At 47.7% G+C, this 17,213-nt stretch overlaps 1 protein-coding gene across 5 annotated transcripts in view; it reads right to left on the bottom strand.

Moving 5' to 3' along the window:
- Nucleotides 1–17,213, bottom strand: part of SHANK3 (SH3 and multiple ankyrin repeat domains 3) — a 372,706-nt gene that overhangs the window by 293,447 nt on the left and 62,046 nt on the right. For all 5 annotated transcript variants that reach the window (XM_075506645.1, XM_075506615.1, XM_075506886.1 and 2 more), the window contains exons 6-9: nt 4,942–5,093; nt 4,462–4,629; nt 3,254–3,370; nt 1,865–1,942 (exon numbers count right to left, since the gene is read on the bottom strand). In XM_075506645.1, coding sequence (XP_075362760.1) covers nt 1,865–1,942; nt 3,254–3,370; nt 4,462–4,629; nt 4,942–5,093 — 515 coding nt within the window. The remainder of the gene's footprint in view (nt 1–1,864; nt 1,943–3,253; nt 3,371–4,461; nt 4,630–4,941; nt 5,094–17,213) is intronic.

Below are 17,213 nucleotides of genomic sequence, written 5' to 3'. Positions count from 1 at the left end.
ACACTCCCTGGGCCATTGTGGAGGAGAGGACAAGCCTCCCTTTCTCTGCAGACGGGTACCCGCACTTCGTCACACAAATGACACTCCCAGCAACGGAGCTCCGCCAGCTACAGCCAGACAACCATCACTTAATAGGAGAATTAATTGCATGGTGTAAATCTCAAGTTCCTGCACGTGACAAAATACCAGACCACCTATAAGGATGCTCAATTTGACCTTCAAGGCCCTTTTTCCTCTCAGCATCCAAGCCAACATGTAGCACAGCTTCTAAGGAACATGGTCTCAGACTTAATAAAGAAATTACTTTTAAACAAGACTAAGCTATGTATTCATTTTCTGAAACTACATAAGCATTTTTAGTTCTTCACACCGTACACACAAGTGATTCATAACTGATTATCTCCACACGGCTGCCCGATTCCTATATACGATCATGGTAAGTACACACACGAGTTCTGCGTACTCTTTTTAGGACAGTATGCTTAATTTGCATTAAAATATACTTAAAATTTAAATGAAATATCCTCATGCAGAACAGAGCACCACTGCAACAGCTTGCGGCAGGGGGTTCAGGGAGAACCACAGCCGGTTCACCGTGGCTGCCAGTGAGCAGTTGGGTCAGGTCAGAGGGGCTTCGGCTCTCCGGTATACTCGCAGCACACACGCTGCACAGGGATTTGGTGCCTTTTCAGTAAAGTTAGTCCCTCAGGACACACAAGGCTCACTAGGCATACCCACTTCTTCTGCATGGGAGGCAACGCTGGTGCAGCGCGACCCAGCGTGGCAGATTCCCAGCACGTGCAGAGCATCTGCTCAGCAATTCCCTGCCCGCCTCCCCCCCAGGATGTGCTGTCGCTCCAACGGCAGCTACAGTCGCACACGTGCACTGAGAGCGACTGTGTCTGTAATAAGGCTTCTTTCTCACAGGGGCCACACTTGATGTTCGCAGGGACTGTATGACATCATCGTGGTCACACTTGAGACTCTGTGGTCTAAAGCTGCTATAAACAACATTGAAGGAGAAGTGAGAAAAAGCATTTCTAAAGGGTTAATAATTAGCGAGCTCATCTGCAGCCACCCGAGGTGGTATATGAGTAAGACGCTGACAGACACTCTCTGCTCTCAAGGGACACCTGAAGATTAGTATTACTGGACATTGAGTCACAACATTTCTGAAAGGTCCTCAGGCAAATGACTGTGCTTCAATAAGAGCACAGACAGAATGGCTATTCCAAGTTCAAAAACTTTAAAAAAGAAGGGCAAAGCAGACCTTGGATGGGAAGAGGCCTCCTGCATCACAAACTACAGCCTCCAGGCAGTCACTTCCCACGATTTGCAAACTTATGGAAGGAGTCACACTGCAAAATGACCAAGTTTCCCTTTTCCACCTATGTTACCCAGCGTATTTACTAGAAAGCTATTCCAGAGTTTCACTCCTCTTGCGGCTAGAGATCTTCTGACTTCCAGTTTATTAACAGCAAGTTTAAGTGCATTCATTTCTGTGGCAACACTATCCTTTATTTCTAAGGATTCTGCTCCTTCTCTAACATTTACTGCAACATTTGTACAGACAGCAATAAATTCCCCTTTCTACCTCCATTACACATGGACAGACGAGCCAAGCTCTTTCAGTCTCCCACCACAAGATACCACCTTCGCAGCCCTTTCCACATGTACCACGTGTTCTCTTTCCTCCCTCCTGCTCCAGCAATTAAGCCAGTGTCAGAATAGACATCCTGAAACAATGGTTTTGTTCCAGTAAGCTTTACCCCACGTGTGCCCAAGGCACATTGCAGAGGCTGCCCTCATTGGGGGCCACAAGGAGCTCTGCTGGAGGAACGGGGCCCGGAGCTCGCTGCCTCACCTGGAACGCTGTCTGGCTGTTGTAGTTGCGAATCTCTTTGCTCGCACCACGGAAGAGGAGAACCCGAGCGCAGCTCTCCTGTGAAAGCAAGCAAGGGGGAAAGGGGAAGAGACCAATTAGCACTGTAGACTGGTGACAACAAAGAAGCAAACCATGTGGCTTCATTGCGCTCAGAAAGCCTCCTTTGGCAAAAGCAAGGAAGGATGCTCAACCCCTATGAACAGGTCCCTCCCAACTCCAAGCTGACCAAGTCCCCCTGCCTGTGTGCAGCTCTGGGGCACTGGCACCATGGCCATGCCCAAATGTCAGCCCAAGAGCACAGATACAGGCACAGTGGCCACCACATGTTCCCAGGTATTGCTATTTCCTAAAGCCTTTTATTGTCCTTGTTTTGAATGTTCTGTGCTTCAAAATGATGTTAATTCAACATGTTTATGAGCCTCTGTACTCTTTAATGCCGCTCTACCCACCCCCCCACGGACAGGCACCTGGGTACAAGAGTCCTCAATGTGCAGAACTGACCTACCACCTAACAAGCCACAAATCAGCCTCCATGTACCTCTGTCTATGGCAAAATATAGCAGTGTTCAATTTTTAAAGCATGGACACCTCAGAAACTGAAAATTCCCTTTATAATAAAAAACCACATAATACCATGTATAAAAAAATCTCTAGGAAGGAACAAAACCTACAGAAGAAATCCTTAGATACTGACCTCCACATCTCAGAAAGAGAACAGTGGGTGTATAAGATCAGAGAGGACTATTCCTCCACCTTCAATTTCCCCTGAACTGTTAGTGACCATACAGAAAATAAAACAGAAATGGTCCTATGTTGCCTGGAAAGTCTTCTTCAAAATTCAGAGATTAGCAGTAAGGACTTAGGGCCATTTGTAAGAAGGACAGGACTCCAGTCCACATACCTTCCCCAGAGCAGGGTGAAAGCCACAGGATGTGCCCAACAAGCCCTGCTTAGGGCACGTACCCACCTCAAATTAAATGTGAGCACCTGGGCAAAATTAGCACTCTCCACCCAGGCAAACTGCTCCCTCCCAGCCAGTAATGGGGGCTTGCTGTGAAGTATGAATAGGAACCAGAGGAAAAATTACAGAACATGTTAGGCAGTAAATCAGCAAAAACATCTTGGGAACGGGAACAGATTAAACCACGGACTCTCCTCTGGCCACCTGACTCTTGAGAAATCCAAAATCAGCCTGGTGCTACAAACAGAAACAGGACAGAGTGTGGATACAATTCAGAAGAATCCTTCTGGGTCTGGGAACAGTAATAGCAATGAGAAGACGCCCCAGCCCATTGTTGTGCTCCCTCTATCTCAGGCAGGCTGGTGCCCCATCTACACTTTCTCGTGCCCCAAATGACACAGATGTACCTGGTTATAGAGAGCACAAATATGAAGAGCGGTGTTTCCTGAGGCATTCTGTGCAGTCATATCAGCTCCATAGAAGAGAAGATGCTCCAGGTGCTGAACATGGCCATAGCGACATGCCTGCCCGAAATGCAAAATGGAAAAAAGAAATAGAGAATCAGGGAGCAGCAGGAAGATAATAAATCCCATAACATCCTCTGCTGGATTCATCCATGCTAGAAAAGTTGAATCAGGCTAGACCCATATCCTGAAAATTCCCGTTAACATGCACACAGACCCCCTGCTGCTCCTTACAGCAATATACACCTGAATACTTATCGGACAAATTACTTCTAGATCAATTGCAAATTTTGGATCACCATCATACTGGTACCAGGCCCTCCTCCAGACTGTTTGCTATCTCAGTATAATTATCTGGTGAAAAGAAGCCCTGAAGCACAAGCAGGCAAAGAGGAGGACAACAGCCCCACATCTCTAGTTAACTGCTGTGGTATTTTCCCCTACGTTTGGTCCATCCTGGGACCAGCAGTCCTCAAAGATGTGCCAAGGCAATGTAGGATGGAGGCAGGAAGGAGGACAGTCATATCCAGTAAATCGAGATCACAAACTCACATCTCTTGTATTTTCATTCTCATCCTTAGCTGTGCCAGTACTTGTCCACCTTGCAGAACGCTGAGAGCTGGGTGCTTCAGGAGGCCACGGGCCCAAAGACAACCTGCCCTCCCAACGGTCCAAGACAAGGGGACTCTAGGCAGAGCCAGCACATCCTCCCTTCTCCAAAAGGGTCTTGGTCTTGAAGCACAAAGCTGGCTCAGGTCCCCTAACCCCTAGCCCATGTCTTCCCCATGCCAAATCCAGTTGTCAATGTGTAAAACAGGGACAGATACAATTGTGTTTTGGAACCAGGATGCCTCAGGCATTGGACTGAGATCCCAAAGCATTATCCTATGAGCCATTCATAATCTGGGGAGGATCCCAGACACTGCTGACTGAGGCCAGAAGAAAACGGCCTGAGCATTGGCCCGGGATGGCAGCCAGAGCTGGCACACCACGTCCAAGTCCTTCACACAGGAGCTTGGCCCCCTGTGCCAGCCACCCCTGCCAAGCAGTGCCTCCACTGCCTGCGGCACCCAAGGGGACGGGACAACCCCCTCCATCGGCAGCAGGACAGCAGTCACCCCAGCTGGATCCCTTCCCACCATCCGTCCCACCTGGTGGATCTCCTGCCAGCCGTTCTCATCCACGCAGCCGAGCCGGGCATAGTCGTGCAGCAGGAGCTCACAGCAGTAGGGATCCCCCCCCACCATGGCACTGTGGTACAGGGGTGTCAGCCCCCGGCTGTCCTTGTAGTCTGGGGAGGCACCCAGGTCCAGCAGTGTCTGCAAGAGAAGCACCTGCCTCACTCTGCGGCTTCAGGCAGACAAGCGGTTGGAAAACCTGCCCCGCAGAGGGTTCGGGGATGCTCCGGCCACGGCAGAAGGCAGTGCTCACCCCATCTTTCCCCCAAGGCTCATGTTATCAGTGCCACGCTTTTGTAATGGGCTGTGCTCCCCGACAGCAACGTGCGAGATGCTTTGGCCCAGGGAGGGCCCAACCCTGCCAGCAGCCCGGACGGGGTGGGTGGAGGAGCCGGTGCTGGGGCACAGGGCAGAGGGGAGGGAGAGCCCCTGCAGCAGCTCCCCCCGACTCACCAGCAGTGCCGCGTGGTTGCGGCACCGGACGGCCTTGTGAAGAGCTGTCATTCCCTCCCGTGTCCGGAAATCCAGGTGTGCTCCCCCATTCCGCAGAGCCTTGATCATCTCGGTGCTGAGCTCCAGCTGAGCGGCTGCGGTCAGGGGACACTCTGCAGAGCCCCAGGAGACAGACGGGTGAGAACCGCGGGGGCACCCACCCCCTCGGTGGGCACCGTGGCACCACCGGCCTCTCGCTCAGGCACGTCTCCTGCCTGGGCTCCAGCAACACAGGATGCTCCCCACTCCCCTCAAGGTTGCTGCACCAAACCCCATGTCTGCTCCCAGCCCAGCTCAGACGCCAGCAGTTTTCCCAAACACCGTGCGTGCATGGTCTGAGCAGGCTAGAGGCTGTCCATCAGTTTCTTTTGGGTGCGGATGAGAGCCCCACAGAGGAGAAGGGGGAGAGGAGAGCGCTGGCAGTTTAACGAATGGCAGAAGTGCTGTTGCTGGCTCTTATGCTGCAGGAAAGAACACATCTGGACACACCGTTTATACAAAGGGGAGAAGAAGGGGGTGAAAATTGGTATCCTCATTCAGTTTCTCCCTGCAGCAAGGCATGGAGAAGGGGCTGCTGTTTCAGGAGGAGAGGCACAGCTATGCACCCCAGCACCACCACCAGCATCCACAGAGCTGTTCTGAGCTCCTCCACACTCGGCTTTCCCACAGCCGGTCCTCACCACCTCACGTCACCAGCAGCAAGCTCCAAACGTGAAACGCTCACCCCAAACAGGAGGAAGGCCCCTGCACCTGTGCGACCCCCCGCCCTCGCCTCTGAGGAGCCTGGCTTGTCACACAGCAGAGCCTGCACAAACTCCCTGGCTGCTTCAGTCCCAGCTCCAACCAGGATCAGTCCCAACTCCAACCAGGATCAGTCCCAACTCCAAGGACTGCCCAGCGTGTAGGACTTGCTCCACTTAGGGATATCATTTGAGCAGGCAACAGAAAAACTATGGAAATCCCCTTCAACAGTCCTCCCTCACCAAGTGCACCCCCACGGCCCCCAGCCACCCTCTGCTTTTGTTCTGCGGGTGGGAGCAGGAGCCCCGATACACATCTGTTGCCCTCCATCGGTGCATGCAGCTCCAAAATGCAGAAAGGCGCCTCTGTGCGGGATGGGCAAAGCCTCTTCCGACAGGAGCTGCTATACCCTTCCCTCAAGGACCAGATTTCAGCATCCAACTGTTGGCCGAACGCTACCTTGACAGGTTTGCAAACTAGAAGTATGACTGGCCTACCTGCACTTGCAGGTCCCCACCGTGGTCCTCGCATGGAGTCCCCAAGTGTGGAGGACCTCTCCTTGGGTGGGGGCCACGGTGCTGACACAGGATGCGGGTTTCTGTCCTGCCCTGATGGTGTTAGGGAGATCTGAGCTGCAAAAGGACTGTGCTTGCCTATCCACAGGCTGATTTGATAGCACAAAGAAGGAAGAAAAATGTCCTTTGATATAAAATGAGTAAAGTCTCCTTAAGAGACAGAATGTTTTTCTGAACATTTTGATTATCATTAAGTAATTTTTTTTTCTTCAGAGTGCAACATTACAAAAATAAAAAAAAAGTACACCTGCTTTCTCAAACAAATCCCTAGGTCTTACCATCCAAATCCCCCATACCACAAATGGAGCAATGTGGACACTAGCTAGAATAAGATGCCATCAGCTAGAAATACAGTTGTGTATTTTTTAGAAAGGTACCTAATTTGCACACAAATTAAAATATCTCGATTTAGTAGAAATAACTATTTAAATGACAATAATAAAATGGTTTGAGATACAAATAAAAACGAATATGAATATTAATTTTAGAGCATTGCTATTAGCCAAATTTTTAAACAAGATAGGTAGAGGTCAGACAAGGTTCTGTGGCTTTGCTAAAACTCTCTGGGGTTTGTGCTACAAGACACCAATATAAAAAATGAAGATTACTGAAGACTGTTGGCAAGAGGATTAAAGATGGGTTCACCAGTAAGAGGAATCACCAGTAAATGAGAATGTTACAGCTAGGTCTTCTAAGGACCTGTCCTCAGCTCAAAACTGTCAATCATTTTTAACAACAATCTGGAAGAAAATAGGAAGTAATCTCTAAGAAATTTCACACACACACACACATGCTATGTTGTTATATATGGCAAAGTAAATGGTACAATGAATAAAATGGCTTCATGCATTCATTGCCCAATGTCAAACTTCAGCAGAGGACGGGTGCAATGCTTTACAGCTAGAAAATAAGGGATGCGTTTTAAGCATGAAGGTAATTACCATTGTAACAACGTACGTATTACATGGGAATGTAATGGTGTCCACATGACTAGCAATGTCACCCAAGAAAAAGCAGTGGAAATATTTCCTTAGCTCAGCAATAGCAGTGAAGATAAGGGTTTAGTGGAGGGATGTTGGTAACAGTCTACAACCCTTCTCACACTGGATGCAGCCACCGGGAGAGAGCAGTGCCAGACCCGGTACAAGAAACAGTGGACAACGCCACCACTTGTCACGACTAACAGACAGACGCGCTGCTGACGAGGTGCCGGTGGAGGTTCTTGGAAGACCTCGGTGGAATCTGCAGAGACATCGCTGTGGTTTCTGTGGTTCAGAAGAGCTGGGCGGGTGCGGTGGAAACACGGTCCACTCTTCCACTGAAGCAGGATGGGGATGGGAAGTCCTGATTCACACCCGCTCCGCACGCCAAGGGAGATGAAGAGCAGGTGACCGTGGGTGAGCTCCAGGGGGAGGAGAGCCTCTCCTCCTCCCCACCAACACCAAAACCACCTGCTGTGCAGCTCCCCCGCTCTCACACCCCAGCTCCTTAGCTAGGGCCACCTCCAGCCGAAGGCAAAGGGAAGCTAGAGAGGAGAGTCTAGTGAAGTTTTAAGGGCCATCACTTATCTTCTGTGCCAAATGCCATTGCTTTAATTTCTGTTGTTATCACTGACTTTCAGTTACTGCTTTTTCACCATAATTTCTATAAAATCTCTTATGGTTATTTTTAATTGTTTTGAGAGCACATATTTGGCCCTTACAGTCTGATAAGAACTCAGACTGCTACAAACTTCAGGTTGTGCATATGAACTGAAGTATCCTCATCAGATCCTGCTCCAGACATCTACTTCCATTTCCACATACAGTTAAATCACCAGTCTTTTTTCAATATCTCAGCTTAAATGAGACAAATTTTTCAGAGGCAAAAGACACAGAAAACAAGGCTTCAAATCTTCCTTTAGTCTCAGTTATTAATACGCCAAATTTAATTGAGAAATCTATCAGATTATCTTGAATCCCAAAGACTGAGAAAGGTCCAAATAGGGCATTTCAAGATGCACTGAATGAACTGCAGCTAGCAATTTGTTTACTAAAACTAATCTAACCACTATCTAATCTAGCATTTTAGTGATTACACTCTGCTAATTCTTGGAAACGTGCATATCTGAATATATGCTTAAAGTAATTAACTAATAAGTGCACAAGATCCATTGCAGCAAACGAGAACCAGCAAGACAACGCATTGCACGTTGCACAGTCTAAGAAACTAATGGACGTAAGGAGGAGCTGCAGTTGGACTCTGCCTGGGGGCTGTCAGGCAGCTGAGCTCCACAGCGTGGGTTTGACACCAGTGCTCCCTCTGACACTCACTGAACTGCTCTAACGGGAAAGGCCTGCATGGCAAAGCCAGTACCCAGCTGCACATGGCGGCTGTGCCAGCGCACCTAATCCCTGATGGGAGTGAGATTAAATTCTGCAGCCAAAATCTGCAAATCAGGGCCAGCAGATGAGAGCTGTACTTGGGAGCACTGCCTGTGCTTGGAGGAACAGGAGCCTGGGGAAGGAGCAGGTGACGTGGTCTGGGTCTAAAAAGCTGCTGGTGGGACTGTTCCATTAATCAATAGGTTGTAGGGAAGCAGAGGTGGGGATTGGAACAGCTTCTCAGAGGATTTCCTTGTGCAAAGGGCACCCTTGCGATCCAGCAGCCTGACTGGCGAGAGCAGCACAGGACTGGGGCACCACTGGGGCAGGACACTGCCGAGACGGCACTTGGCTCTGGCAGCTGGAGCACGAAGCAGGTCCGGGTCCAGGAAAGTTTGCAGGAGTTTGCTTCTGCTCCACTTAAAGAAGTGTTTTCTCTGTTTTTGTCTTGCACCTATGTTTTCTCTTCATTCTGCTAAAAGAAGCTTAGGCTGAAAAGCATTGCTAATGTTTTAATCGCAGACAAGGTATTCTGGCAATCCTCAGGCTGGTCACTTCTGTGAAAGCAATGAATCCAAACAAGGCTGCGTTGTGGAATAAAACGTCTGAGCTCCCATACCCAAAACCAGATCGAGATCCCCTGTTCCTTCCAACCGCAGCTATCTCTGCTCTGGGTCAGGTCCCACACACCCCCCCGAGGCGGGCAGCAAAGAGACAACTTGAGAGGACAGCCACCATGTCACACGACATGGATGCTCCTCTACAGCCTCGCAGAAGAAACAAACTGCGGAGGCTCCTCACATTCGGGGAGTGTCATGAGAACTGGAATTCACGTGGCGAGGGAAGGTGAGAAACCCCAGAGAGTGCTCCAACACGAGCAGGAACAACCCCTCCACTCTGACACCAGAACTAAAAAAAAAAAAAAAAAACAAAAAAACCAACTCTGTTACTCCAGGACTTAATTTATCATTTAGGAAAAGAGAGGATCTCAGTTCAAGTTGAGATGACAACAGGCTTGATATGAAAGTTTTCATGCAAGCTACTGGAGAGGAGAGTTACTGGCTATACAGTGTTCCTATACAGACCTATAGTACACAATAATAGAAAATATCTCCCTATGACAAATACCACCTATAAGTAGAACCTCATGGTAGTGTTTTTCAGCTGTAGGTGAAAACATTACAAGATGACATTTCATCTCCAGTTTCAGCTGAATACAAACATATCATTTTTCATTAATCTCCAGTTGCACATTCAATTCAAAGAGATGCCACCAGTTTGCTCAAAAAAAAGGTTTAAAGCAACTAGATTAACAGATTTTAAACTGAAAAGGACGATAACTTTACAAACCACAAGCCACTGGAGTCTCATCCAGTGTTTCCCCCATCTAACCACAACTGCTGGCTGAACCAAAGAGTAACTCTTAGCTACTAAAACTGAAAGCAACAGAAAATATACCATGTATGAAGGTGAGTTATTTAGGTTGTTAAACAAGTAATTGTGCATGTGTACCTTACGCCACAGCTAGCAGACAGTCTGGATAAAGTGCAGCCAAAGCAGGAGAGGAGCAAGCCCCCGCACCTTGGGCAGAGGGTTTTTTCCTAACAGTAAGCAGAAGGTTGAGAAAGCACTGTCATGCACAGCAAGTATTTCTCCCCAATTACTTATTCCTGCTGCTATTTGTTCTCACATCCTATTGGGGCCACAGTCCGTTTTGCTGCACACAGTCAAGAATACTTCTTTGTAAATGCAATTATTTCCTCTCATTCTCCTGCTGTTCCCCAGTTGCCATCCTATGTTAAATATTGAGGATTGCCTTTCTCTTTTCTACATGCTAAACTATCACTCAGGCTTGGGTCTAATTTTAGAATAATGGTAACTTCTCAAGTATTTTTTTTACACCCTTAAAATGTACCTACAGGAAGCAACTGTGAAATTTTTCTTTTAATCTCTTTCAAAGACTGTTAATCTTTCCTAGAATATCTTCCCAGCAATCCCACAGCACTGAAACGTGACGGATGGCAAATTGGGCTGTGACGGTTTAAGACGTGGCTCTTCTCTGCCCTCTCACCCCAGCAGAGTGAGGGGAACGGGAACACGTGCTGCGCTTCAGCTGCCTCAGTGCAGCTTAAAACCACTCCCAAAAGCAGCTTAAATGAAGATACCAAGCTTCGCACTGAAGAGGCTGGGATGACGCCATATCTTCCTGGTGGTTCTGCTGTGAGGATGGCACCACAAAGCACAGAGTATTTCATGGTGCAGCCGGTGTTATTTCAAGTCCATCAACTGGATTTAACCCTGCAGAAGAACATTGCTCCAAGCAGGGTCACCCAGCTCGCCCTGGGGAGCTCCACACGTGCACCACCTGCATGCAAGGGAACCGCTCTGTTCAGAAGAATTCAGCACAGGACAAGCATGCAACACCCACAGAGATGAAGCGTGAGGGGATCCTGGTGCGATGAGGCTGCAAACCTCCCATGTCTCCAGCAAACCTAGCATTGACATTAGAAATACAAATGAGCTGTGCTAACAGCAGAAGGGAAATGTTTTCCTCCTAACGGGGACAACTGGGATGACAAGTCCTGGACCGTGGCTGCTGTGTGTCCTGGGAAGAGAAAGAACAGCACAAGAGAAACCGAGAGTAAGCGCAGGTATTTTGGTGGCCCAGATGAACTGAGCAAATGTGCGTCATCCTTCCCATCTACAACACAGATACATCCCCTTCTGAACTGCTGGAATTTAAACCTCAGGCAGGGTTATGTGACTTCTCTCTTTTAAAAGAAATAGTTCAGGAGCAAGGGGAGACCATTGCTTTCTGGAAAACCTAGCAGGCTGCAGATAAGACTATTAATTTCCCTGTGTTGAATAGGATCATGGACAATGACCCACAAATAATTTCTGCAGGGACATTTTTTCCCAGGTCAAGAGGGGAAGAAGAAAAGGTTACAGAAACTGAGAAGAAGATTAATAATTTTTATTAGGGATCTATACTGCAAAGTCTTTGAGACAGTAATACTGCATTCACTGCCTCAAAAATCAGCAGAGTAGTTACAAACTGCCTTCGGACAGGGACGAAGGGAACACTTGTGTTGCGCAGGAGTGGATGAAGAAGAAAGCTTTAGCTGCTGAAGGGCTGAATTTCTAAAACCTCAAGGGTTTGGGTTCCCCCCCCTCCACTTTTGTACGAGGAAGGAGAATAAATGGTATTTGTAATTATTGAAGCTGCTGAAGACCTGGCCACACAGAAAGGAGCATTTGGTGTCAGGGCCTATTTGCAATATCCCTGGTAGACTCATCCCTAGAGACACAGTGGATAAAAGATCATTGCTAATAGCAATGCTGCTCTGCCTAAAAGGAGAGTAAATTTACTACAGTGATTTTGTAAAGGATGGCTGAGAAATTAAGAATAGCACTTATGCACTGCAGCTTTTTCTATCTTTGCTAAATACCAAGCACTGGAAATACCATCATTTATTTATTCCTCCTCTTGAAATCTTAGTTGGACATCTGCCCACAGTCCCATCATTTTACTGATAAACCTGAAAGCTCTGGGTTAAAAATTCAGTATAGAAGTATTCCCAACCAAGGAAAGACTACGGTTTTCAAAGTATCTAGGAGAGAGGATGCTTGACTTGGCAGCAAAGTGGCTTTTTCTCTCTCCGTGCACAGTATCCCTGCAGGTCCTTAAAGGAGATACAGAGTAGTAGGCAAGAAAACTCTAAGACCTTTTGGAAAGAGAGTGTTTCCTCCCTGTGTTTGTATCCTCTCTAGTTTCAGGTTTTACCAGATTCCTACATCTGAGAGTCCTGGCTGACGGACTCTGGCTGATGGATGATGGACTCCTGGCTAATGGACCTGGCTGATGCCAGGTGGGCATCTCCTGGCAAAGATGGAGAGGAGCACTGTTTCAGAAGGACTTGGGATGAGGATGTTCAAAAAATCCCTGAGAAAATGAAGAAGGCCAAAGCCAAAAAACAAAACCACAAGATCTAAAAGATTTTGGGTTCCTGGAAATGGTGCAATGAGGGATAGCTCCTGAATAGAGAACACTTATGGAAGTTTGTGGCATCATCGTCTTCAGAAAGTGGAGGGCCAGAGGAGGATTTACTACTGGTAACTGTCTCCGCTTTGGTCATTATGCTCAAATATCGCTATGGGCTGAAGGGATGGAGCAAAGGCACTGTTAGTTCAGTATTTAACATTGGCCACATCATCATCTGACCTGGCGTTCAGAGAGGCAGAAAACCTCCTTGCCCCACAGGCTTTGGGGGCAAACAGCCTCCTTGCGCTTTGCCAAGCCTTCCTGGCCCCACAGGGATGTATTACAAGCTCTTCTGCCTCTGCCTGCCAGGTGGCACAGCCTGCACCTCTGTCCCTAAATGTCTCCTGGCGTGCTTTTGCTGAATTCAGTGGGGAAAAGATGGTTTCCACAACTGCTGGCTGGCCAGGAGGCAGGGATGTCAAGCAGTGATTCTTACCCCTGTTGCACGGTGCCTGTCCAGCATCCCGCTGGCTCTTGGGGCTGTCCCCTGCACACAGGGAGTGCTCAGCAGCCTGGTCTGCAACGGCTCCCTGCTTCCCAGAGGAGGAAAAAACCACATTCACAGCATTACTCCTCATCTCAGAGACCAGGTCACAACACAACTGGCCACCATGCCATGTGTCTTTGCCATGGGAAGCTTGGCCACATCTGCAGATCTCCCTGGCCAGCTGGAGGGAACATGGGGTCCCAGAGGACAATTCCCAGGCACCTGTAGAGTCACAGATGGGTTTGGATGTAATAACGGTATTGAAGGCTTCTGCGCTTCAACGGGAAGGCTTCCCCACAGCCTGCAAGTAAGCTTTAAGAGCAAACGTAATGAAAGAGGCAGCTCCTACAAACCCAGTCAGGTTCTGTCCAGAACTGTAGGCACAGAAGCCAGTTCTTGAACTAGCTCAGCCTTGGCATAATCGAAGCCCAAATCACCAAGGGTCTTCCCCATTCTGGAAGAGAATATTAAGTATTAAATTAATGCTCTTTTCTCTCCACACCCTTTCTCTGCTTCCACAGGGACTGGCAAGGAGATGGTGTCCTGCAACAAAACTTCACTGGCTTCATCCTCAGCAACTCCCTCTGTTCCCAGGTTTCCTGTGTCCGGCAAGTCCCAGTGTCCTTCCCAGTTTGGGCAAGCCAATGGCCTCCTCCTTTGATTAACCTCGGAGACTGCACATGCTCATTTTAGCAGACCTCCTGTGTTGCAGACTGAGACTTGGTTAAGCCCCTTGAATATAAAACTACAAGACAAAATATTCTTCCATCCATCACCCTTGGCTAGCTAACATAAAGACAGAGCAGGCAGAACACAGAACAATTACATTTTTTTCTTTACCATTCACCAAAATAAAACGCTATTCTGCACGTATGCGTATTTATTTTCTCCCAGGACAAGATGGTACAAAAAAGGATCACAACTGACACGCATAGATCATATTACTTAACATACTCCCATAGAGGACAGTATGAAAACTGGTAGCGGAAAACAAATAATCTGAGATAAATAATTAGCTTTATCTCTGCCCAATACCCTAAAGTTCAGATAAAAATGCACTGGGCTCTTAACAACAGCAAAAAAGCATTGATAGGAAACAGGGAGAGGCCTCAGGTTACAGGAGTCAGGCACCACAAAGATGCAGTACTTGTACACCATGTAGTGCTGTTGGGTTTTAACACTGAGCGTACCACTGTTGACTTCTTGTAATGATCAGCATTACAAAGCAGGCATCACTGATAATCCTAAGACCTTTACCAGGAGGCAGAGAGGCAAGCGTCCTTTCTAATCTTGCTTTTCCACATGGGTTTGCACACAGAACTCTACCCTAAGGCTCCATCCATATGTGCTGCCATGGTACAGATGTTTACTTTAAAAAAAGAAAAAAAAATTGCTAAACTAAAGAAAAATAGCCCAAAGATATTTATTTTGATAAAGAGCTATTTGTTAAGCCTCTTCCAAACCACGTTTAAGATATTCATATTAAAATAACTGTCTTTGCTGCTTTGTTCAGCCTTTAAAATTCATACCATAAATTACATCAGTGCAATTTTACACAGGAACACTCTGAAGGCTTGTTAAAAATCCTCTTCCAACTGCAATTGTGCTGCTTGAAGAGGCTGCCTCCCCCAGCCTTCCTCCACTGTTTGTTCACTACCCTACACTTGGAGGGCCTCCATCCCGGCATGCTAGCTCAGCTCTTCACAGGAGTCTTGCCTAACATTTTTCAGTAAAAATGAGCCACTTTTTTTTCCAAAACTTGGGTTAATTGAATGACTAGGTACTTGAGATAACTAATTTATTTTCTTGCAGAGGAACAGAAGGGAGGCAGGTTCAGACCGTAAGTCCATGATAAATTCCAAAAACTTTTCTTTGATGGGAATTGCTATGTGCCTTCTCTGCCTGAGCTCCACCTCATCAGAAAGGCAGTACAACCACATGCAATGCCTCCAAATTCGGTGTCTCAGCTATATATCCAAAGAAGCCCTACAGGTGATGAAACAATAAACAGAGCTAGAGATGACCACATTATAGCAGGGCCCCTACACTTTGATGAGTCTATCTGGAAGAGTCCTTGTTTAAGGAGTCTGAGGTCCTACCACTATCAGAAAGGCCACTTGCATTATTTCCCCCCAAGCACTGCAGAAGTGGCAAGCAACAACAACAGTGACAGCCACCAAGCTGCAGACCCATGAAGAGACCACAGAGAACAGAGCTGCTTGCATTTCACTCAGGGATGGGCAATGCACTGACAGTATAGCAGTATCACAATGCTGCACACATGCAGCATCAAACTGTACCAATGTGACTGACTGCTGATACTGTGATGAGACCACACGGTCCATAATGCTGCTCTCATGCTCTGCCACATAGGGTCCCTGCTTCCCCTTCATCTTTAATCCAGTAATTCAGGAAATTCTAGTTCAGTAAACAAGTCCATTGAAAACAGGACTGCCAAAGAGGAGTTTCACAAGGAATATGGTTTCTTCTTTTCAGGCATGGATCTATTCCAGCTGCATGAGCGGAAAAGCTATGCCAAGCTGGATGCACTATGCTTTCCTTTCTACAGAGGGAAAGAACCAGTCCTGCATATGAAGTGTGATCTGGCGACAAATGAAAGATATGGATCAGAAGTGCACGTTGCACCATTGTGCAACATCTGAAATACGAACACTTACAGGAGGATAGCTGGACAGCTAGACTCAGGAGCCAGCCCTAGGGGCAGCGCAAGGAGAAGGATCTGCAAGGAGGGAACTGGGGAGACAGAGAAAGCAGGAGAGCAGAGCATCAAGATGGGCAACAGAAGCACCAACCATGACCAACGCCTCTGAGAGGAACCCGGCTGAGAGTAGCAAGCAGTTACTACAGAAACACCCCTGTCCAAACCAAAGCAAAATGGGTACGTCAAAGAGGGATGGAGAAGGGAGTTTGAGATGATTTTTCTTTCCTAGTCTAACTCTGTATTCATTACTATTATGGCCAGAAGTGAAATAGTTAAAAAAAAAGAAGACAAATGTATTTTATTTTCTATGATTTCTATTTGCTTTCAGCAAGACCATCAGCTCATATTTCTCATAGTTTATACAAAGATTCATGAGAGGCTCAGGTCCCGAAAAGCATCACCAAGAAAGACTGTTCTAAGTGAGAGACCAAAACAGCAGACTGTCTTCCTCAAGCTGAACCCAGAGGGATGGGGCTCAGCCTGCACGCCTAAGTGTGGGTACGTAAGCTCCCACCACAGTTAATGGAGACACGGTGGACAACTCAGTGGAGCGCAGCTGAGCTCACCAGCAGCAGCCCATGGGTGGGACTCAGCTGCCCCAGCAAGGACCCTGTCCAGCACTGCAAGTGCCGATCCCACCCAACCTACTGGCCATGGCAGGAGGCAGCTCTCCTGCCAGCCCCACAGCAAGCCTGCCACGTCCACGCTGATGTCTCAGACTCCCGGGCATGAGGTGCCCACTCCAGGAGACTGACTCCAGCCTCAGGGCTGGCTTCTGAAACATGTCTGGGTGCCCTTCACCACAATCTGGAAATCTTGCCAAGGGAATGGGAATCATGCAGCAGCACTTGCATTTACATGTCTGAACACGGAAGCTGAGGACAGCCCACAATTTTCCTTTAGTGCTGGATGAGCCTGTGAAATTAAAGAGCAGAAATTTGCTAGCAAAGGGGCACGAGGACATAGAAGGAAAGTGGAAGGACAGAAAAGTCCATATGCTCATCCCAGACACCCCTTCAGTCCTACAAGCAAGACAAGGCATCAGGCAAAAAACACTGGAAGTGACTCATCAGCCACATGATGGGAGCAAAACCGAGATGTTCCGGCCCATTCTGGGGGACTCTCAGTGAACAACCTGACCGGCACTTCACTGACCAGCACTTCACCGAGAGGTGAGATGATGATCTTGGCTGAGAAATAGGTAGAGCAATTAAGAACACAAGCAAAATTACTCCAAAGAGAGAAACACAGCACAAATGCACCGTGTCAGAAGTAATTAAACCCATTTGACAAAGAACGTTGA

This window comes from Mycteria americana, chromosome 1 (genome assembly GCF_035582795.1).
Source record: "Mycteria americana isolate JAX WOST 10 ecotype Jacksonville Zoo and Gardens chromosome 1, USCA_MyAme_1.0, whole genome shotgun sequence".
Taxonomy (NCBI): Eukaryota; Metazoa; Chordata; class Aves; order Ciconiiformes; family Ciconiidae; genus Mycteria; species Mycteria americana.
This window is presented reverse-complemented; position numbering and strand designations above follow the sequence as displayed.